At 40.1% G+C, this 23812-nt stretch overlaps 1 protein-coding gene across 1 annotated transcript in view; it reads left to right on the forward strand.

The window, feature by feature from the left end:
* Positions 1-868: 868 nt before the first annotated feature.
* The window catches only part of TPH2 (tryptophan hydroxylase 2), a gene marked incomplete at its 5' end in the record, with an annotated part of 46575 nt that continues 23631 nt past the window's right edge, over positions 869-23812 (forward strand). Inside the window, 7 exons of the mRNA XM_008948101.1 lie at positions 869-1021; positions 3009-3192; positions 3301-3401; positions 6511-6578; positions 11554-11750; positions 13550-13685; positions 19145-19271. Of these exons, the coding sequence (XP_008946349.1) occupies positions 869-1021; positions 3009-3192; positions 3301-3401; positions 6511-6578; positions 11554-11750; positions 13550-13685; positions 19145-19271 (966 nt within the window). The remainder of the gene's footprint in view (positions 1022-3008; positions 3193-3300; positions 3402-6510; positions 6579-11553; positions 11751-13549; positions 13686-19144; positions 19272-23812) is intronic.

A 23812-nucleotide genomic window follows, 5' to 3' on the forward strand; every position in this document is an offset into this window, starting at 1 on the left:
TTTTTTGAAAATGCCAGCTGAAATTTGGCTTAAAGTGGTCTTTGATCCCCAGATTGTGATAAAAATGTAGGAATGGCCAAGGATGGTGTAATTTTCTGTACATTTTTGAGTTGCTCAGCCAGCTCATCTTCTATGAGAGAGAGACTTTTTCACAATGAGAACAATCAGCCACTGGAATAATCTCCCCAGGAAAGTGGTGAATTCCCCAACATGGGACACTTTCAGGTTTGAACTGGACAGGGTGCTGGGCCATCTTGTCTAGAGTGTGCTTTTGCCAGGAAAGGTTGGACCAGGTGATCACTGAGGTCCCTTCCAACTTGGTATTCTGTGGTACAGTCTATGCTTGTATTTCTGTCCTGGTTTGTATAATCAACAGAGGTTTTTTTTTCTCAGGAAAAATTGCATTAGGTGACGACATCAATTGTACTACAACAGAGAACATAAAGTTTATGTTCTAAATTTAGTGGTTATTACGAAAATACAGACCAGTAGAAATCACTGTAAATTGACTGGTGCAGGTTAGAAGAGCATCACTGCAGGCTTTGCCATAATTTACACCATCTCCATTTGCTTTATACTTATTACTAATGATAGCATTGCCCAAATATCATCCTGTTTGTATCTTGAACATTCATATGCTTGTCCAGTAGCTTTTTTTTTTTATGGACTGGCCTCTCACACAATCATCTCTAACTGCTGCTTCTGACCTGTGATTCTGGTTTCAAGTGACTGCATTACCTCTTAAATGAAGTCTGGTTGAGTTCCATTCAGCTATTTTCTAACAGAAAATTCTCTTTGCGTAAAAGACTTCATTTTGGGGAAAGCCTGTCTGCATCTCAGATTATGCTGTTCTTTTACCCCTTTGTAGCTAAACAGATCGAGTTCTGGGAAAAATGAGGAAAAGAAAGGGAATAAGGGAAATGGGAAAGGTGAATCTGTTCCTGAAGGTGGAAAGACAGCTGTGGTGTTTTCCTTGAAGAATGAAGTGGGTGGATTGGTGAAAGCTCTCCGACTCTTCCAGGTAAAGCTTACAAATCACTGCACCGACTTGGACGGAGGGAGGCTACTGGGGTTAGGCTGTTGGTACAGATCTAATGGACTGTGGCAGAAGGAATAGAGTGCAGTCATGCTCTGCAGAATTGAGTAAAACTGACTGAAAATTTTGTGGACCATTCAACAAAGCATTTTGGGCTCATGAAGAGTCTTCTGGAATAAAGTTTAAGAGTTTAAGCTGATGTTCACACCATTCACTTTAGTTATCTGATGTTTGATTCTCAGCACTGTGAACTAAATTTGAAGTTGTCTGTGCATGCCACGATGAAAGGAGGCACTTTCAGAGGGCAGCCAGAATCTAAATGACATACAGTCAGGCAGTGGTGGCAGCCTTGCTGCAGGACAATGTTTGGTCATCGTGGCTGTTAAGTTACATGCACCTTTAAGTGCTTGCAGGGCTTTTGATATCTGACTGGAATGTAAATCGTGAAGCATTGGTTCCCATATAGATCCCTCTGCAGCTGGCGGTTGAGTGCTGGTGCTGCACGTAGTCTGCTTGCCTCATAAACTGAAGAGGGCTTAGAGGTGTGCCTGAGGATAGTCAAATAAAGCAGCTGGGGGAAATGGGGTTGTTTAGCCAGGAGAAAAGGAGGCTCAGGAGACCTTATCACTCTCTACAACTACCTGAAAGGAGGTTGTAGGGAGGTAGGTGTGAATTGGTCTCTTCTCCAAAGTAACAAGTTATTGGACAAGAGGAAATGCCCTCAAGTTGCACCAGGGGAGGTTCAGGTTGGATATTAGGAAAAAATTCTTCACTGGGAGGGTTGTCAAGAATTGAACAGGCTGCCCAGGGGAGTGTCTGAGTCACCATCCCTGGACACGTTTAAAAGTTGTGTAGATGTGGTGCTTAGGGATAGGGTTTATCAGTGGACTAGGTAGTGCTAGGTTGATGGCTGGACTCAATGATCTTAAAGGTCTTTTCCAACTGAAACAGTTCTATGATTCTTTGATGAAAGTCTGATGTTGTTCAGTCTGTGCAGTGCAGAAAAGAGAAAGTTAGGAGGTGGCTTGGAGCCTACTTTTGATGTTTTAGTGGCTGTACTGAGTAAGTGAAAGGATAGTTGTGACAAGTAATGGATAGTTTCTATCTGGCAAAAAAAAGGAGAGGGGTTAAAAAAAAGGAAAAAGGAGAGTCAATAGAAGTGTTGGTTGAAAGCACACATCTAGTCCAACCTCCTGCTTTCAAGCAAGGCCATCACAACACTAGATCAGGTCATAATACATTATGGTTATCTGATGTTGTATGACACCCTTGGCAGGTCAGTAGTTGTGGTGGGCCAGATACCCCACAGGAAAGGTTTCGTGCTAGAAGTATTTATACACTCCTGTTTCTTGCATTGTTTAGTTTTGATGAGGGCATTGTAATAGAGAATAAATTGAGTTAGATTTTTAATTTTATTACAATTTTATTACTGTTAACAGTTTGGGTTATTGATAATTACTGCAGGAGACATAGATGAGAACTGGCAGACAGTTATCCTCACAAAAATATTTCTTCACACATTCATAAGAGATACTGAAGTAAAATGTTTAATAGCATCTATTTAAGGAAGCACGCTCAAACCTAGTTAAATTAGCATTATTATTATGCATATTGCCTAATAAAATTGCATTAGAATTTAATATCTACAGCAAAAGTAAACATAAAATTGCATTAGATTTATTTGTTCATTTAAAAAATTATGCTGTATTATCCTCTGTAAGAGATGGTCTTGGTATAAAAAATTAAATCATTAGTTGACTTTCTTCAGTAAATCTAATAGTTTTATTTTCAGTATACAGATTTTCTTTGGTCTTCATTTTTTATTAAGCATCACTAACAGTAAATACCAAGTGAGTGGTATCAATGAAAACATCTTTAATAACTCTAAAAAAATTTCCTGATGAATATGAGATCAGTCTTGCCATTCTAGCTGCCATGTCTGTATTTCATCTGTTATTTCATCTTTCCACAGGAGAAACATGTGAGTATGGTTCATATTGAATCACGGAAGTCGAAGAGAAGGAGCTCAGAGGTGGAGATTTTTGTGGACTGTGACTGCAGTAAGAAAGAATTTAATGAACTAATCCAGCTGCTCAAGTTTCAAACTAATATTGTATCTCTCAATCCACCAGAAAACATCTGGACTGATGAAGAAGGCAAGGCTGCTTCTTTATCACTCGGTTCAGACACTGGCAGACGTTTTGCGGCGGTGTCTCCGTGGTCTGAGACTCCAGCACATTCAACTCACGTTCTGTCTTCTGCAGATCTCGACTGTGTTCCGTGGTTCCCCAGGAAGATATCCGAATTAGACAAATGCTCACAGAGGGTTTTGATGTATGGATCCGAGCTGGATGCAGATCACCCTGTAAGTGCAACATGAAACGGTCTTGTAGATAATTTGTTCACGTTAATGTCAAATAAAAAGCCTCTTGACTGCTGATTCTGAGTACTTCTTTGGGTGTGTGGTTTTCAGAAGGTGGGGTAAATTTAGTTCTCGGCAGTAATTTCAGTGAAGTAATCGTCCTTTTTTGTAGTAGGATACACAAAAAGGAGGTCCTCCAGAAAACTTATTCTGTTTAACAACTATATCCCCTTCTGTAGTGCTTTCATTTATTTATTTATTTTCTAATTAACTAGAAAGGTTTCAAACTCTTCAGAGTTTAGATAAATGTGGCCTTCAGTTCTGCTACAAGTAGCTCTTATTTAAGAATTGATATTAACCTAGGTCAGAGAAGAAAGAATTAAGAAGGAAGACTTCCTTGGGCACTCAGGGGGTAACTACAAAATAAAACAAAGCACCGTGTTCCTGTTTCTGCATGAATGCGGCAGATGAGAAGGTGTCTCATGTTGACTTGGTGACAGGAGACAAGCCTGAGTTTCACATAACCTACATCTGCAGTAGTGCCAAATGGTCAGTGCAAAAGGCAGAAAAATAGATCTGTTCTTGTTTTATTTCTTTTGGCTGATGCCCATGAATGGTTAACCTTTGAGGCTTTAGATGGCAGGTGATTGCAAGTATTTGCCTTAAAACATTTTCACCTGTCGCAAATCCAATTTTCTTGGCTGAAAGATACTGATGGTAGGCAGTTGTATTCATTCCTAAACTAGTCTGGATTAAACTAGTATTGTAGGAAAATTCCAGGTGAAAGGAAGTAGGTAACGAACTAAGATACCTGACCAAAAGGCTGTCTTGTAATAGAATCACATTAAACTCTAGCTGTAGGTGAAAATTTCCTTTTTTTTTTTTTTTTTTTTCTCTTGTCACACACATTCCTGTTGGCATAGACCAAGATGGTAAAAAATGGTCTTGAAGTGTTTGTGACTGTGGAACGATCAGTTTTTTTATGGAGAACTCTCTAGTGATGCATCTGTACACAACGGTACTACATGCCTGCCTGGGCTCCTTCCTGGTGATTGCCATGGCTGAAGAGAGGCAGGTACTCCTGGTGGCCCTGGGTCTGGGGCTCTACATCAGTGCAGACATGGCAAGCAGACCTCTGCCTTCTGTCCTATCTGCTCTGCAGCTCCTACAGTGGCTGTGCCATGGTGGGAGCTCAGGCAGAAGACCCTCATGCTGTGTACACAAATGGACTTCATCACGATGTCCCCTGGCAGCCCCACTTCCCTGTCTCTAGTGTCATGTGCCCACATATTTGCCATGGTAATCATCGTTGCTTTGCTTGGTTCCAAGCCATCTCTGTCATATGTGAGCCCTTCCCACACTGCAGGCCCCCAGTTGGGGAGCACATGCCTGGATCCTGGTTTTTGCCTTATACTTCTTGATGAGAAACTTGGATTTACCTCACATTTTCTCAGAATGGAAAGGTCTGTTGATTACCTTCAACCATTAACAGTAATTTGGTTCAAACAGAGGCCGTAGTGGCAGCTCATTCTAGCCTTGAGTCAATGACTGTGATGGGCCATTTGATACTGTTTTTATGTTGTGAGCTTGTGCCTTCATTAAATACTTGAGTGCTCTGCTGAAATTCTGCCTTCAGTTTTACAGACAATGAAAAAAGACATTTGCATTATATGAATGTATATTTTACACTTGAGGGAGCTCTTGTAAATATAATTTACACCCCATTTATTAGCCTATGCAGCATGCTAGGTATTAGAGATGGGGCAAAAAAACTGTAAAATCTGTGACTGGCCTTTCAAAGGCCACCTCTGGTGCCTGCCCTGCTCCTTTGTGGTGGCAGGTAGGTGCCAGAGCACCAAAGTGATTACCCTGTTACAGAACCAGTATAGCACCACTTCAGCAGCAAAGCCCTAGCCTGCTTCTTGTTTGCTAATGGTTTCAGTCTCAGTTTTACGACATGTGACAGGCTTTTAAATCCGCTCTGCTGTCTTCCATCAATTTTCAGCTCTTGAATGGTCTGCAACGGCATAACTCAATGCTTGTGTCAAAAGATATTAAGCAGACAAGGAGGCTCCCCCAGGTTACTTTTTTGCCAGTCAAAAAGCTTTTCTGTGTAGGAGTGGAGGCTTGAAGGTTTTCTACAGTTCTCTGACATCCTCCCTTACTCTAGTCCAGCAGTGCAGGTTTGGTTATGGGGCAGCAAAATGCCTTCTGAGTTTTGTGGAAGCTCATATGGGTGTTTCAGATCAAACAGTGTTACCTTTTCATTCCCTCCAGTGATTTGCATTTGTGTATGTGAGCAGTAAGGAAAAAACGCATTTCCCTTTTCTGGTCTAACTAAGGGAAACTTAAATGAACTTTCTGGGCTACAAACTGGGGAACTTAGATAACTCTCTACCCTTTTTCATCTTTATGAGCTTGGCAGTTCTGCCTTGAAAATAAATAACTCTTTTTTTTTGTAGTCCAAAATCTGAAATGTCTGCATCTTGTATAGGTACAGAAGAGATCATTTTAGTTTTGAAGAGCTCAAAGGGCTGTAACTGGCAGGTGTGTGTTTTGTGCTTAATATGGAAAAGGAATGAGCCTACTGTAGCCCACAAGGTAGAGCCCTTCCTCTGTAGCTCACGTTGGAGTAATATGCATCTTCACTGCTGGAGGCTAATGGCTCAGTCCCTGACGTGTACGTTAAGGTGGCAGCTGCTGAGGTAGCATCTGCAAAATGAGTTGCATATGGACTCTGGCTGCTCGGTTCACCTAGTGAAGAAAGATGTCTTAAAGATAGGGAAGTTATTCTGCTTTGTGCCTGCCTGTAGACCTCCATTCAGCTTAAGGAAAACCTGAGTGAGATGAAATGACAAGGATAAATTTTGCCGTTTTTAACATGTTGGATGAATGACTGTACCTATGCACAAACCTATCTTGAAAAAAACCCTGTGGGACTTTGGTGGGGAAAAAAAGTGGGGAAGCCTTTATCTTCTTTTGCAGTCCAGTAGATAGTGTTAATCAAAATATAATATAATGAGGTACTAAGTAAACACTTTAATGATTTATTTTATAATTCTTACAACTAATTTTCTGTCCTTAATGTGAATTACTCTCTTCCTTGCTTAAGGGATTTAAAGACAACGTCTATCGACAGAGAAGAAAGTACTTTGTGGATGTTGCCATGAGCTATAAATAGTAAGTACTGGCATAATTCTTCCCCATGCAGATGACTAGTTACAATTCACGCTCTACTTCATTCTGCAGGATGAAGTTTAACAGTAGACAAAGTCATCCTTTAAACTTTGACTAGTTAGTGTAGTCTATAAGTGGCAAACCTAATGCCTGAAACCCCCTACATTATCAGTACAGATGCAGGCAAGTAAAGCATGTGAAGGGTAGGCACTAGCTCTCCAGGATTTTATTAATAACTGCTTAAATATAAGAAACTTTAGAAATGCTTGCATGTCTTGATGGCAAACTGATGCACTGCTGAATCGTGCCTATCTAGCATCCCTGTGTAAGTTGAATGAGGTCACTAAAGCCCAAAATTATTTTCTTTTCATGAGCTTGCTATATTGGATGCTGCAAAATGCCATTTATCAATTTTGCCAATAGCTCTAAATTTCTCAGCATTCAATCAGTGGATTTCTCTGCTGTTAGCGGAGCTGGTGCCTATGCACAAATACATTGCATGTGTTTTCTCATTTTGATTTCTTTTTTTCTGTGTCAAGTCTATATTTTCAATTTGCTACTGTCCCTGGAAGTTAGGAAACTTTCTGTGCTACCTACAAGTACTTACTGTGTTGCGATTTTCTTGTCACAGAAGTGTTCAACTAATTCTAATCATACTCTAGGTTTGCAACAGGCATAAGCCCTCATTCTCAAGGGAAAGAACATACTGATTTCATGTTCTTTTCCATTTTACCACACCTCTTCAGGTTTTTCAGTTTTCTCCTTTGAGATTTCTGCCTACGTTGTTTAAAGAACATAAAACACAACATTTTTTCCTGCCTCTGTAGAAGGCACATCTTGTCAGGAAGCAATTCAAAAATGAATTTTGGAAGGTTTTTTCAGTTCTGTGGTTTTGTTTTTTTTTGTTTTAGTATAAGGCTAGTGTATGGGCTGCAGAAAGCTGGGGGACAGGAGAATTAACTCCACTTTGTGACCATGTATTCATGATTATATTTCTCTTTACTTTTTCCCCATTCCTGTCATTAAGCTGTTTCCAATCTAATAAATGTGTAAGTGGTAGAATTGGTTCCCCTTTTTACTTCCCACGGTGGCATTTGTTTAGCTGGGTGCTCACACATTCATTCAGCACACTGAGCTGCTGCCTGCTGGGGGCAGGGTGCTGGTTGGTAGAGAAGCTTCCTATGCTGACCAGGTAAGTCCTAAATTTAGCCAGCTTTCAAATGGAAATTGAAACATCTTGTTTGTTTGTTTGTTTCCAGTTGATAGATTTATATTTTTTTTCAGTCTAATGCTTGTGGTATAGTTAGTGCTTCTTGCCCAGCATTTATTGCAGTGTGAAATGTCAAGCAGGTGCCTGTGGATGAGGGCAGACCTTGTGTGCTCCTGAAGTTCTTTCAGTAAGTCAGATAGTTCTCCATTTACCTGGGACAGTAGCAGTAGTCCCGTACATTTCACAGCTGCTAAGTTGCTGGAAATAGCTTCTTCCCTTCTCCCTCTCAGCTGCCTAAGTGCTGGAGAGATCACTTAGCTGACTCTGCTAAGCAGGGGTTGGTCTTATGCTACAAAGGGTTGGTTTTTTTTGTTTTTTGTTTTTTTTTTTCCCGCCCCTGAAACCAGTGAGAAATGTCTTTTCACAAAAATCCCATAGAGTAATCCTGCATATTCCCAGAAAAGCAGATAGATAGAGGAAAGAACCATTTCTCAATAACTGTTTCTGCAGGCACATTACAAAAATCAAAGAGCCCAAACCAGAGATTATTTGAGGATCCAGATCTTGTACTTCAGCAAAACTACTCAGAAGTACTCCTTCATCCCAGTGATCTTTTCAAACCTTTAAAAGACTTCAGACTCTTCCTATAATTGCGAGAAGAGGGGAAATAAGATGCTTCAAATATTTTTAGCTGGGACCACAAAATGACTAGGAGGCTAGTGCTTAGGGCAGTTACCTAAGATGTGTCAAAATCTTGTGCGTACTCCTCAGCTCTCCTGCTGTGGTTATCTTAAGCCCAGGGATGTGCCATATCTACTGGGCTGTGCAGCCAGCCTGTAGAGACAGCCCAGGGACACATTTACCCCCAGCATCCTGCAGCTCAGCCGAAGCCACGCTGAGGGAAGGCAGATCAGCTCAGGGAGGATTCTGTGCTGCTACAGCTAAGCTGGTTCTGTTACCTAGGCTGGGGAAGCTCAGAACTAACACAGGTGTCTTGACACTACATTGCAGTCTCATCACACTCTCTTCTGTGCTTGAACGATTATTACTTACACAAAAAGAACAGCTTTCTTGTAAGGACTGCTTCCCTTAGGAATAAATTCAAAGCATTGTCTTGAACCTCTCAGTGCCTTCCAGGTAAGTGGCCTTTCTTTCAGTTTCTGAAGCTTGATGCATTTCTACTTTTCATTTTGCAGTATGAAAAAAAAAAAAAAAAAACCAACAGCAAACAAAACACACTGGTTTCCTTAAAAAAAATAACAAAGAGATTTGGCTGCAAAGAATTGGCTCTGTAAAAAAAATATTGAGTTGAAAATCTCAGATCAGCATTTCTTTTATGAACTGCTACTGTTCTGAAGTGGTAGATGCTCTGCTTTGCTTGAGCATAAAGAGGCCTCTGTAGTGGAAAGAGAAAGAAAAACACTGAGTGAACTTGGAGGAGCAGATATTTGCTGGTGCTGGATGTTCACAGCAGTGAAGATCAGCTATATGAAATAAATGGACAAAAAAAAGAAATACCTCCTTCAATTAGCTTCTATCCTAAAGATAGTGAAAATGTGTTAATCTTGCTAATTAGTCCTTTGGGACTGATTAGGGATTGAAAAAAATGTTGAGAAAATTAAATCTGGAGGAAAAATATGATGTTTAAGAGGAAATTCATAATAAGAGTTGATAGCTCATGACCATGGTAAAGTGGAAAGACCTTATTTTAATAAGGGTAACTAAAAATTCAGGATAGGTTAGCTTGTAGAGTCATCTTACTCAGCCACAAGAAAACTGGCTAGCCAGGCTGGGAATTTCTGTGATTTATTGAAATATCTGACTGTGAGGTGGGTCTTGCTTGTTGAAATAAGAGAGTGAGAAAAATGAGATTTGCAGAGGTGAGTGCTAAAGGCATAGGTCCTCCCTCAAGTCTGTCTGTCTTGATCCTCTAGATAAAGAAAGAAATATCATCATCAGCTGGAAATAAGGTCAGCTCTCCTGGGCATAAATCTTATTAAGGAATTAATGTGCACTGAACCTTACTTCAGTACTAATGAATTAATTGAAACAATAACTAAGTTATAAACCTTTTAGTGAGCAGCGACCAAGCTTCAGATCCTTGATTATGTTTCTACCTCTCTAGTGATGGGCTAAACAGAACCTGGAGTTTTTCCACTGGTGCACACATTTCTTCCTCTTTGCTGGGCCAGTGCTCACTGGCAGTATCCATAGCAGAGGTCAGGTCTCTGTCTATCTTGTATGGTACAATTCAGAACAGCCGTGTTATGATTTCCATGAGCTGGCAGGCAGCTTAAGGCTGATAAAGTATAGAGGTGAAGACAGGTACTAGACCTGAAGGACTGATTCCCACCACAGAATGGGCACAGATCCTGTGCAGCTTCTGTGGTTGCGAAATGCTTCACTAGACGTGTTGCAATTCTTGTTGTGTCATAGAGGAACTGGGGGATGTGTTGGAGGTTCAGTGAGTCCTTAACAAACACGAGCACCTCATACAAAGTAGCCTTTGAGATAGGTAACTGCCATAAATCAAAATCCTTTGATACAGTGAAAGGCAATGGGATTAAATGGTAAATTTTCAATGAAGATGAGGGGACAACCACAATGAATGCAGGGGAGATGATCCTCTCTTGTGCAAGTAGGGACTGCATAGCAGCAGTCACATGTGACATGAGGTCTCATTCCTTTTTACCTTGTATGGTGGAGACAGGATTGTGAACTGGGCAACAACCAATGGACTTGATGGTCTTAAAGGTTTTTTCCAACCTAAACAACTCTATAACTCTGTGAGCCAAGATGGAGAGCGGACCCCCCAGGAAAAGTCCAGCACTGCAGTTCTCCTGCTGCAGTGGGACTCCCTGTGCCTGCTACACCCCTCCAGCTGCTCTCTGTGATACTGGGGAAGCTGCAGCACTGGGCTGGGAGCGTCCCTGTTGCCAGCCCTGTGGTAGGGGGGTGAGTGGGACGCTGTCAGTCAGTTTTGAGTAGCTGTAAACAGTCATGGAAAGTCTTGGATGTCAGAGACAGATTAGCAGGTACCCTGGGGGGCTCCTGCTTTGCGATTTCTGTACATATGTATAAGGTGGAGGAGGCAGCGGAATGCTACAAAAGAAGGAAGAGATTTATCTAGAGACTTAGTGTCACCTAGGTTAGGCTGTTGGCTCTGAGGTGAGCTTCCTCATGATGTAGTCCTGCATGAATTTAGGCTTCCAAACAAATCTGTACAGGTAAGCAACAGTCAGAACAATAAATATATATATTTTAATTGGACACGTACATTTCTGAACACCTATGTAATTGTCTAATTGTCCTTTTGTAATATGCTAGGTAATGATCCTGTGTGACTATTATGTATTTTAAAGAATGCATAAAACATGCAGTCTGCTTATGGTCTTACTGACTCTACAAGTTAGATTGAATCAGGATCTTCAGCTAACCACATGCAAAGGCATCAGTGGCAATAAATGCATAAGTACTACTCTGGAACAGGAATATGGCACATAAGAAATTTGTCTTTCTACTGTGATAGGTACAAAGACAAAGAAATAATCTCATTGCTTAAAAAGAAATACAGTTCTTAAATGAATGTAATATGTACAACATAACATCAAGAAGTAATTCTAAGAAATAGCCAGTTAAATCGTTTTAATAGTCTTTGCCTGCCTTTATCTATTTAAATAATACTTTTCACAGAAGTTTTGCTATCCACAGTCTGCCGAGAATCTGGTTGTATTCAGAGTTGTTTTGTATTACTTCATCTTTTTACAGTGGTCAACCCATTCCCAGAGTGGAGTACACAGCTGAAGAAATTAAAACATGGGGGGTGGTGTTTAGGGAGCTTAGTAAACTCTATCCCACCCATGCTTGTCGTGAATATTTAAAAAACTTTCCTCTGCTGACCAAGTACTGTGGATACAGAGAAGATAATGTGCCTCAGCTGGAAGATGTTTCTGTTTTTCTTAAAGGTGAGAATCATGTTCAGTTTATCAACAGATACGATTTCATGAAGACACTCTGTTTTGTTAGCATGAAATACAAAACACATTGAATGAAAAGACTCCCAGCATTGTCAGTGGGCTTTAGTTTAGCGGGAAGTATCATTCTGGCTTTGACATTCTCCATGACAGAGAGTTTGTTGAGTCAAGACAGTTTTGTGTATGTATTTGCAAGCATGAGTTTGAGAGGAGTTAAACAGCTGAACACATATCACATGATGCTGTCTTGCACAGGAAGAAAAATCTTTCAGTACAATGAAAAGAAAGAGCAGAGTTAGCTCTGCTCTTCTCATTGCCATGTGGTGGGAGTTCTGATAACTGCAGTGGGCACCCCTCAAATATCCAGGCAGGTTAAAGAGGGAATAAAATGCCAGGATAACTGAGAGTGGGAGAGCAGCAAGAGGAGAGCCAGTTTGGCACATTGTTCTACAGCCTGCTGAATATGAATGAGGCTCTCCTGAGTGCTCAGACCTCATAAAGCTAGTTGTTATATTTGTATGTTGAAAAAAAGTCATTGTGACTCCCTAGATGATCATGTTATTTTTTAAGGATAAACACATTACATATTTAAGGTTTGAAAATACTTTTATTTTTCAACTGTAATGGAAGTGTATCCCATATGAAAGAAGTGGGAGATGTGAACCTGATGTTTTTAACTCCAGAGGAAATACTACCAAAAAGTTAATTTAATATTTTAATTTCTCCTCTAGGGTCCCTTCAGCTACATATACTTATTCCTTAATTCTCTTGCTCAGGACCACCAGGAGCTCAGGAGCTGAAATATTATAACAACAGATGTTTTGAAAAATGTACTATGTGCTGTTAAGTGTTACGAGAAAAACTATCAAAGTGTTTTGTCCCAAAATATCGATGGAAAATCTTCAGCTAAGAGAAATATAAAACGTGGAATGGAAAGCTTGCTTTTGTCAGCCCCCACTTCATCTGTAATTCTTGTTTGAGAACTCCTGCATTTACTAATAACTGACTCATCACTCCTTGAATTTGGCTGTATCCTTCTGGGGCTCCTATTGTATTATGGTCTCTAAGGAACGATGCCAAAGTGCATAGGTTCTTTAATCCTAACTACAAACTCAAAACCTCACACTTCTTTCAGAAATTTTTTCTCAGATTAAATACAGCAACAGTAGTTCCGGTTGAAGAAAAATTTGGAACATTCTCCTGTAAACATTTGGAAAGAGTAAAGAATGAATCTGGGAGAGAAATGTACTTTTCAAAGTTACTGAGTCTAAAGTTATTCTCCACTAGGGCTAATCTGGCAAAGAAACACTTTGTTAAATATTTCAGTGAGGACCTCAACTGTGAAAGTCATTATTTTACTGTCACAAGTAGTGCTTTATCTGCAAATACAAGGATAGATTTGATTTAATCCCATTCTGTACTGTTAGTTTTTAATATATTTTACAGAAGTCATCTTCTGTTTTGGAAACTTCTCTCTTGTCTTGCACCAGACATAAAAATCAGATACTTTGTGATCTGCGAACATCATTTATGTTGCCTTACATTATTTTTCTAGACAATGCTACTCAACCCAAATTTGAAATACCTCAAGCTGTTTTCATTAAACATATGCTAGCAATGCAAAATGATTCTTCTACGTAAGAAGTGAAAATGATGCGTGGTGATCTTCAGCCAAGCTGCTCCGTGTCATGTTTGTGGTAGAATAACGAACAGCAGATTGTTACTTGTCCTCAGAAGCAAAGACAGTGATATATGTAATATATGATCTTTTATTATCTCCTTCAATTCAGAAAGGTCTGGCTTCACAGTAAGACCAGTTGCTGGATACCTGTCTCCCCGAGACTTTTTAGCTGGCTTAGCATACAGAGTTTTTCACTGTACTCAGTACATACGACATGGCTCAGACCCTCTCTACACACCAGAACCGTAAGTTGCTACATTTGCTTTAGTGCTGAAAAAAATGTGCTTGCTAGATTCTTAAAAGCTCTTTTCCCAAAGCTGAAAAGAGGAGCTGTCCTACAAACGTAAAAATCTACTTACACTGTTGATGACAAAACCCTTTACATTGGTGAGCCAGAATTTAATTCAAAGGCTTCTTTTGGACTTTTTACAAGGGTCTTAAATAACTGTGTGGGTCAGTTATTTAATAATGGTCTCTATTTAATATGGTGAGTCAAAAAACTCTATGTGGATTTTATTCTAGTGGAAAATGGGAGTTTTCAACTAAACATTTTGAAAAAGTGTGTAAAATTTCATTGCCCGTTTGACAATTAAGGAAAGAAGTTCGGGAAAAAAAGCCCTGAATCCCCTGAAAAAAATTTCCTTTAGAATTATAATTTGATCTTCTTGTGTCCCCATTTATCTTTTTTGGGCCAGATTCCACCTCTGAACTTCATTTCTCTCCTATAACACAACAAAAGCAAGTCATGAGGCACTATTCCCTTACCCAGAGAGGGTATTAGATACGAAGCCTGTTACAGGGAACATGGCAGAAATAAGAGGCACTTTAATTATGACTTTCATGGGACAGCGTTGCAGCTTTTCCGAAATAGAATATTGTGAGCTGGGATGAAATATTTTGGCATTTGGTCTCTTGATGAAAAGTGAGGGAAGAGAAGATCGAAGTGATTGTAGTTCTTGTCTGGTATTATATATGGTGTGGTCTGTGGAGTAATAACAGAACAATACATGTCAGCTAGATAATATGGAGGTAGTTTTACCAAAGGCATCTGCTGATCTTGTAACCACAGGAATGACATTTTCCCAGTGAATCAGTCATCAGGCGGTTAGCATGAAATTGTAGCTGTTATTTAGTCAGCTTGGACTACTTGAGTGTATTCTATTTTTGCCAAAATTCACACAAAGGGTTCTTACATATATATTCAGCTCCAGTCCTGTAAACATTTGGATGCATGCCTAACTTTGATTTCATGAGTACACTGCCAAAACCACAGAGTAAAATTGTTTTTGATATAAAAGGATTAATGGAGCCGCATATTAAGCTGCATCTAAAAATGCTCTGACATTATTCTGTCAGGAGTCACCAGGTGGTGCTGTTATACACTTACCTACTTTTTTTCTCAGCATGTGAACTGAGCAAAGTATTTTCTGAAATGCTATAAGGCTAGTTTTGTGTGAGTGTTTCTTTTGGGAAAGAGGTGGTAATCCCTGAAGGAATTCACTCACTTCTGAAACCTCTGTAGTTAGAACTTTAACCTCTTGAATTTGTAGACAAATTGCTAGAATATAAAATCCTGAAAGAAGGGCTTGGTTATATGATGCTGGTCTATCTGGAAATATCTGTTGATATTTCAAAAAAATAAAAGGTACTTCGGAAGTACCAGGTTTTGCACCAATGATTTCCTCTCCTGTGGGAAGCCAGTGTCTCAGACTGCAGCATCATCCGCTGTTCAGCAAAAGAATGATGACATTTATTAACTTAATACAAACAAGAATGTTTTAATCTATTGATAGGGGCTTTAGGTTCTAACAGGAACAAAGGAAGGAATGTCTTCCAGGAAACAACTAAGTGCATCTGTGCTTTTGCTGATAGTCTCTGGTTCATTGATTTGTATATTTGAGACCAATGTAGTTTTCAGGATGCTGTTTACATTCAAAAGTATGCGGTATGTCATACTTGATCCTTACTAGTAACAACAACTACCTTTTTTTGTGACCTTTCTGGTCATGATGTTTGGAAAGTCACTGAGAGTTCAGTTAGAATGCTGATATTTATTCTTTATTTGGGTTGATCTTAAAAATCCAAGTTATGGACTTAAGATGTCCAGCTATGACTAACAGAGAAATTAAGTTGTCATTTTCTAATGATTTTACTCTCTTCTTGCAGACCTACTTGTTCATGTAAATTACATAACGTTTACTGAGTTTCAGGAACTCCAGAGAATTTTACAAATACCATTTAAAATATGTGTTTTGTTTTTTTTTTTTCAGAAGATAGAGCATATAGTAAATGTTATCAGAAATGTAGAATGAAATCCTGGCTCATTTTGAGACCAATGGCATAAATAAATTGACTTGAGTGGGGACAGCTCTTCATCTTCTGCAGTAGCTGCAATGCCCTGAGATCTGCTGGTTGATATGTGGGGCCATAATGAAGTTTGCTGCAGGTCCCAGGCTTGGTGAATGTTGCATTTCAATGATATAAACCTAGTAAAAAGACTCCCTTTGACTTCAGTGGGCTTTCCATCAGATTTAACACCCAGGCTGTAGAGCTAGATACAAATTAGAGAGTTCATTTGGTTTGATCTGTATCACTACTATATGCATTTTAAAACATTTTTTCCTGAGTTTCATTATGTTTCTACTATATTCACAGAGCTATATAGATTTCCTCTGTTCTGCTAACTAATTTACTCCAAGAAAAATCTTTTGCTGTGAGAAGTTCATTACAAAAATCTTATTTTCTTTGAGCAATGTGTGTGAATAAATTAAAGGAACTTAATTATTTTCTGAATAAAACAAAACAAAAGAATCAAGCTTTGATAGTTAAGCGAAGAAATATATTGTTTATAGTATCTATAAAGGGCCAGACTGGCAGGGAAATCTAAGAGACTCCAATGACAATCTCAGATGCTGGTTCGTGGTTCTGCCTGGAAAATTTTTCTTGGTGGTGGTGGGGTTTTTTTGTTCATGTGCTTTTTATTTCAAGCTCCCCTCTTTCTAACAACACGTTCGAAATACTACTTTGCGTAGTTTTAATGGAAGAAGCTACAAGCTAAAGGCACGAGAGAAATACCTTCTGCCTCCTCCTCCTCCCCTTGTCAGGAGAGACAAGTTAATGGGCCTAGGCTTTGTCTGTTCTCATTTTGTCTGCAAGGGTGGGAGTGACACAAGGAGCCTGCATCCCAGTGCAGAACTAGCAATAACGTGTCTTTGCTTATTTCTTTCTGGGAGTTGTGGCTTCAGCACAGGAAAAGAGAGATGTAGACACTCACTCAGGTACCAATAGTAGTGATCCTGCTGTAGAAGCCTGCCTGGAGACAAGCGTGCTTAGCTGAAGCCAGGAACTTGAAGCCAGTCCCACCATATCTTCTTTGCTCTTGTTATTTGAACTACTGGTAGGAAGATAGATATATCTGGACCGATGTTGTGCAGCAGAGATGAAGTGCTCAGCAATCAGTGTTGATTTCTCCAGTAAAGGTGAGAATTGGAGTTAGCGCTCTGGACTTCCAGAGAATGGGCCCTGTAGCCCATGTTTGTGTTGGAAGGTGATGGTTGGAGGAGTCGGGTTCCCCCAGTGAATTGTTTGGTACTGGGAATTCTCTGGGTCTGTCTGTCAGACTGGAAACTATTTCCCTGCTGTTGTTTGTATCACTGGTGAGCTAAATCTTGGAGATGATAGAAAAAGTTGTTGTGACTGGAATGGAATTAATCAAAGAAGGGTCATTAACCTTTGATTATCCACTTGAGTGATGCAGACTGTATCCTGAACAAAGAGGTGGATACCATACAGAGCCAGCCAAAATTTCAAGCCTGAGCTCCAGTGAAGGAGTACTAGCTAAGGTATGGGTCTTGTGGTAGAGAACTTCAATCATCTTGCACGACTCAGATCATCACCAGAGGAGTGTGGAGATCATACAAGAGAAGCCTTCTTACCAGCCACTTTTGAAGAAATAGGGTATTTCCCAGGCTCTGAAAAGACATGCAGTGATGTAGAAACAAAGGAGGAAAGATCTCACTTTCAGGAGGAAGGACAAGCTTTACCAGACAGTGGAAAACAAATGCAAATTATTTTCTTTATGTAAGTATGATGCCTGATACTGCTCCTACCCAGCTGTACATGTCAAACATGTTTCATGGGTGTTGACTAAAAATATTGGTGCACAGTAAACTTGAGCACTCGCTCTATATTGCTACAACCGAATCTCTAGTCAGTGTGTCCATGGACCGTGTTTGTTGTCGTGCACAAGAGCATCTGCTTACCTCCCTTGCTTCTTTGGAGAATATGTATGTCTGGGAGGGAAGAGAAGTGAGGTTTGGTAGTTCCTCTGCACTGTTGAATGAATTACTCATAGATGAAATTGGCTCAAAATTGCCATGCACAACTCCAGAGAGGTGCTTCTTTCAGCGAAAAGTGTGAATATAACATGAGGGAATGTTGCTCAGCATCTGTAGTGAGGTCATTTGGGCTGAAAAGAGACTTTTATGTAACCCTCCCATACTGCAGCTACATTTGGTAAGCCTTTGGTAAAGCAAACTAGGAATGCCAAAAATGCTAATATTCATTGGCATGCATTCACAAACTATCTGCTACTACCTAACTAGACACACACTTCTTGGTGCACACTTCTTGGTCAAGAATACTGAGTAAGGAGACTTTCAATTGTAGAGGGTTGTTTTTCTGTTCGTGATTTATCTGAAGTGTCAGGTTCTGTGTCTTTTCAAACAAAAATACTTTACAAAAGACAAATTGGATGATTTTGGATAGAAGGCAGCAAACCTGATGTTTTCTCCCTGCCTTTAAAACATTTGTTTACAGCTTAGGAAAAAAAATAAAAAGGAGATATGTCTTTGAAGAGACGAAAGCAAAGGAAATGTCAGATCCGATTTTTAAAGTGAGCCTTACTATCAAGTCCATTATATTTCGTGAACAAATGCACCAAAACTTTCAGAGTTGTTTGAGAGCTTTTGCAGATGATGCATGTGCACTTTCGTTAGGGTGGTGAGCAGCTTTTTTGTACACTTACATCTGCACTTTGTCATGACTAATCATGCATTTACAGGTGTGGACAGCAGTTCTTTCTGAAATGATTTGAGTTCTCTGCTTTTTCTGAAATCTGCTTGGTGAAAAAGAAAAATGGACTATGTAACAAAGTACCCAGTAATTGCAGTAGGAACTCAGGACTAAATGAGAAATTAATCACACAGAAACCTCTGTAAATATTGCCCTGAATTTCTAGTGGTGAATCACAAAATGTTGGGTTGTGGAGCTGTACCCAGGTGCAGAAAGAGGAACAGAAGAGAGGAGGAGGGCATGTGTTTGGTTTTGAATTTCATTCATGTGAAGAGGAATGCTGAAATCTGTGCTCATGAGAAATCTGACTTTCCTTTGGGCAGTTCAGTCTTCATGATACTAAGCCTGGAATCAGCCGTGGTCAGCCCCAGCCCCCTCAATCTGGGAATGATGGGGAAATCATAGAACAGGTGGGGTTAAGTGACATATAATCCATTTAATAGAAGCAGATGTGTATGTTTCTACAGAACTATACAGAGAGAAGAGCTACTACACGGTAAAAAACATGTTTCATGGTAAGACTTTTAAAGTAGAAGTCAGAGCCATATAAAATGACTTGTGTTAAATTAATTATGGAATTATGGTGGCGTTAATTTCTGTAATGACTCTCTTTTCATTTCCATTTCCTTAGGGATACGTGCCATGAACTCTTGGGACATGTGCCTCTACTTGCTGATCCCAAGTTTGCACAGTTTTCACAAGAGATAGGACTTGCTTCTCTGGGAGCATCTGATGAAGATGTTCAGAAATTAGCGACTGTGAGTCAAAATCTTTTTGTAGCATGCTCTCTCATCTGTCCTCCTCTGGTTGATGAAGTGACACGTGTCGTCTTATTAGAGCTGACTGCATTTTGAGGTTGCAAATGACTATGATCTGTCAATCACAGAGTTTTAGGTGTTTTTCCGGTTGATTTTAATAGGAGCACAGCTGAATGTACTAGTCTTTAGGTAGTCGCTTTTCCTTTTTACATGCAATAACCACCAATTTTCAGGGCTAGCTCAGATGGATTTTGTCTGCTTTAAGGTGCTGAAAACATGTAAGCAAGGTAATTTTGAAACAAAGAGAGGGTTTTTGCGTGTGCTTTCAGCTCTACACTGTCAGCTCCTCCACAGGTGGCCACTTTGGCTCTTGGCACTGCTATTTCTGTACTCACTGTTGTGTTTTGCAGCTCTTCACTGTAATGTAGTGTAGTGTGTGATGGATTTTGAGGTGACGTTGCATCCTTGCTGCTGCTCCTGTTGGAGAATATGTAGTTGGCAAAACGAGGCTGTTCAGCAGTAGATCTAGACCAAGGTCAAGTGCCTCAACCAGTGGCTGTGAGATGGATTCTGTGTTGCATGAAACGAGGCACGCTACCTGGAAGAGGTTGTGTGTTAAAGATGTTAGATACTACTACTGACCACCCGACTGGCGCCTTCTCAGCCTTTATGTGGGGGACCCTCAGGTTGCCCTGAAGGGCTCTGTCAAGTCACCAGGACTTTCAACTCCTGCCCATCTGTCAGCCCTGCTGTACTGCCATTTCCAAATAACTCCTATGCAGCCCTTTGCATTATGTGACCCCTGGTCTATACAACTTGCTCTGTGCAGTTGTTTTGAATTACTATATGCTTCCTTCTGTGGATCTTGTTAAAACTCATGCTGCAAATAATTTAATGAACTATATTGTATTAATAAACAACTCCATATTTAAATATTTTATCTCATGAAAAAATCTGTGACATCCAGCAGAAGAATTGGTTACTTTAAAACTTGGCCAGCGCGCTACTGCTTTTCTACGCAAGAAGTGCAGTTGGGATTTAAGGGGTTGGAGGTAACTTGGACATAGTGTTGAAGGTGGATTCAAATCAGGTTCAAGCCTTGACACACTGGCTTAGCAGTGGTTTAGAGTCCCATCTGCTGAAAATGGCCTTTGTACCTATTTGTTTGATTTTAATCCTGTAGCCCTTCAGGAGAGGCCACTAAATTTATTTGATCAAACCATCCTTATTCCTCAGTTGGACAGGCTCTATTTCTTACTCATGGCCAGTTCCTCTTAAGTGCTCCAGGGTGTGTTCCTTGGTTTTCTAGTGGATGTCTACTGAGAAGAAACTGTTTTTTGCATGGAGGAATCATGAAAGTTGTGTGTCTGTTTGCACATTTGCTAGGAAAAAGACTTAAAAGGAAGCAGACCTACCTTGTCACGACCTGCAGCCTCAAGAAAAACTACCTAACTGGCTGTCCCTGTAGGTACTTTGGGGAAAACGATATGTCCAAGTCTTTCACCAGAAAATAACCTGGGATGATATGGTCCTATTGCAGAGGCCAGTGTTGGGTCTGATCTGTTTGGGGATAGATACTAATACAAAGTGACCTCTGAATATTATATAAATGCTTTTTATTCTTCCCCCTCACAGAAGTTCCCAGTTATGACTGACTGTCATCTGAACAATGATCTGCTCCTGAGTCACAAAGCCAAAAATAAAAGAAGACAGCTGAATCACTTTCCCTTATCACACTGAGAATTTGATATCTGAGTCAAAGTTGATTCCTCCTCCCATGCTGGAAATAGCTCTTTTAGGTGGAACAGACACTTAGAAAGAGACTTAAGGTAACCCAGGTGGTGTTATTTTTTGTAGAAGCGTGAGTGAGGGTCTATACCCCCCAGGGGTACCTGCTTGATAAATACAGAAACTTGCCCTAAAATTTGCAATGTAAACAGTCAACTTGAGAGCAAGTAGGAAGAAACCTCTCAGCAGTGAGGGTGAGGAGGCCAAAAAAATTCATTCAGCTGGGCAGCAAATGTCACCTGAGGTGCTATTAACTGACTTTTGCAACATTTGGTCCCATTTCATCCTAGATAAAACCCAGAGACGCAGCAGTCTGAGAAATGCCAGCCAAGAGATTAACACAGAAGAGCAGTGCAGGTTCCAGCCAGGCAACTTCAAAGTAAATAGAAACAAATGAATGGAGAGAGGGAACATGCATATTAATGAGCTTGAAGCAGTATGCCCATAGCAAGCTTGCCATCAGCATGACCTGTTTCAAAAGGTAGTGACATTAACAGCTGAGCCATTACAGGGAGGACAATGGCTTTAGGAAGGGAGAAAAACACCTCTTAGGAATTCAGATCAGAAAGGGAAGAATTATAGCAGGTGATTTCCTAATCTCTCACTCCATTCTGCTGTCAAAAGCCACCTTGATAGAGCTGCTCTTTGTGCCACATCAGTCCTGAGCTGCAAAGGAAACCTGCCGTTGTTTTTGTCCCCGCAGAGCTGACACAGTGGATGTAGAGCAAGCTGGAGCCTGGTCCCTGGCTAGACTAGAAGTGTTTGCTAAATTGCCATTAGTCACATCTGTGCAGCCCGGCTGAGAGCAGGGATTAGAGGAGAGCGTTGCAGAGGCCCTGGTGCTGGCCAGCTGGAGGAGGGAGCACAACTGCAGGGAAGAGGGCTGAGAAGGAAGGAGGCAAGCTCTTTGCGTCCTCTTGTTTGAGCCTGGTAGTCAGGTGGGGGCAAAGTGAAAGAATTGCTTCAGCTCCTTTTTAAACTTCATCATTCTTACCATGAGAGTGGAATACTGAAAGAGCCAAAAGACTGTCTTTGCATGTTTTCTTTTTTTTTTTTTTTGAGAAATGCTATTTTCTTTAAAAAGTTTTTCTTTTTACAAAAGTAAGAAAGAGGGAAGACACAAGACCCAAGTGACTGAGAGATACATTACTGAAATAAACCAAGATATTTGCACAATCCACTTCTTTGCTTGTGGTATGGTATAATGGGGTTACTAGTTGAGGAAATACAATATGGGCCATGCATGTATGAGTGCTAATTATTGTCATTGTCATTGCTAATGTCTTGTGCTACTCTCTGTGACTTTCTAATTTTAAGTTGATTTTTCAAGCATGTCTGATCTTTTTACTTTCACATAGTACAAAAATAAAGACTTTTCTGCTTACCTTTCAAACCGTAAGTTGTAGGGAGGACTTGACATGAGGTGTTTCAACTACTTTATGTAATGTATCATTTGCAACACATTTAATAGCACGTAACTTAAAGTTTTTGTCAGGAAAATTGTGCCAGAAATATACCTTGGTTTACATTTCGGTATTACCTTGTAATTTGCGGACTTGGGAGCCAGAGAGCAGCTGTCTCTGGAAGGCTGCAATTTGATAAGCAGGATCCTGCCTCTTTTGCTAACAGGAGAAATGACTCTCAGCTCTTGCTGAGTTGTTTCAGCACAGCTCAGGTTGCCCCTTCATGATGCAGTATGTGTAGGATGTGTGTATAAAATTCAGCAGGGCACATTAACTGGTGGTGGTTTAGAAAAGAGGTCACCAGAGTGGCTTTGGATGCAGTTTATCACCAAATCTCTCCACCCAAGAATTTGGTCATTAGGGCCTAATTAGTTCCACTAAGGTTTTTCCCAGTCTTTTCTTACTCTAAGTTATGCTTAAGCCTTCAGTTCTCTAGTACTGTAAAATTGTCACCTTTTCATCTTTCTTGATACATGTTCTGGTATTTTAAGAGCCTGGGATAGCAGAATTCAAGAAATTTCTTTCGGTTTTGCTGTCCTTTGTGCAGAAAACCACAACAGCAAATTGCTTATGAATTTGAAGGAATTGTGTGTGATGAGGTCTTATAAATGCATTTCAAGCTTGTTATGAATAGAAATGTTTTACCTTGCCTGGATGACAACTGGGGCCAGTGGCTTATTTCCAAAGCTGATTTTAGTTTATCTGTGTATATATCACAAAGAAAACATTTTAAAGATATATGCTGGAATAAAAACAACATTCAGAATCACCTCTCTGGGAGAAGTCAGTGGTAATTCCTGTGAGCTTACTTGCCTGTCTTCCCTCAGAATCTATGTTATCTGGTCTTGTTGGCTTCATTCTGGTTCTATCACGCTGAACTACTGGAACATAATTCAGGACAATGTTTGCTGAGGAGATCACCAGAATGGAAGAAATGGGAGCATTGCAGATAAAGACTGAGTTGTGTTTGGTAACTTAGGGTAGATAGTGTTCGTGGTCTCACTAGACAGAGCAGACTGTTGCCGTCTCTCATCTTCACAAACAACGGTTTTCCCAGAAGGCCTATTTGATAGTGCTAGACTGTAAGTACAGCTTGTGAACTGGATTGCTGTTTTCCTCTATGAATGAACAAATGGAGCTGAGAAGAAACCTATGACAATATTTAAAATTTTCAACATTCTCACAGTGTATCTGAAAAATCAAGACTGCTTGCATGTTTCTCATTTATAGTTGCAAAATGATAGACAGTGAACTAACCACTGTTGTAAGTCTGTGTTCAGCTCCCCTGCT

The sequence above is a fragment of the Merops nubicus genome, unplaced genomic scaffold, assembly GCF_000691845.1.
Source record: "Merops nubicus isolate BGI_N331 unplaced genomic scaffold, ASM69184v1 scaffold8429, whole genome shotgun sequence".
NCBI classification, from domain to species: domain Eukaryota; kingdom Metazoa; phylum Chordata; class Aves; order Coraciiformes; family Meropidae; genus Merops; species Merops nubicus.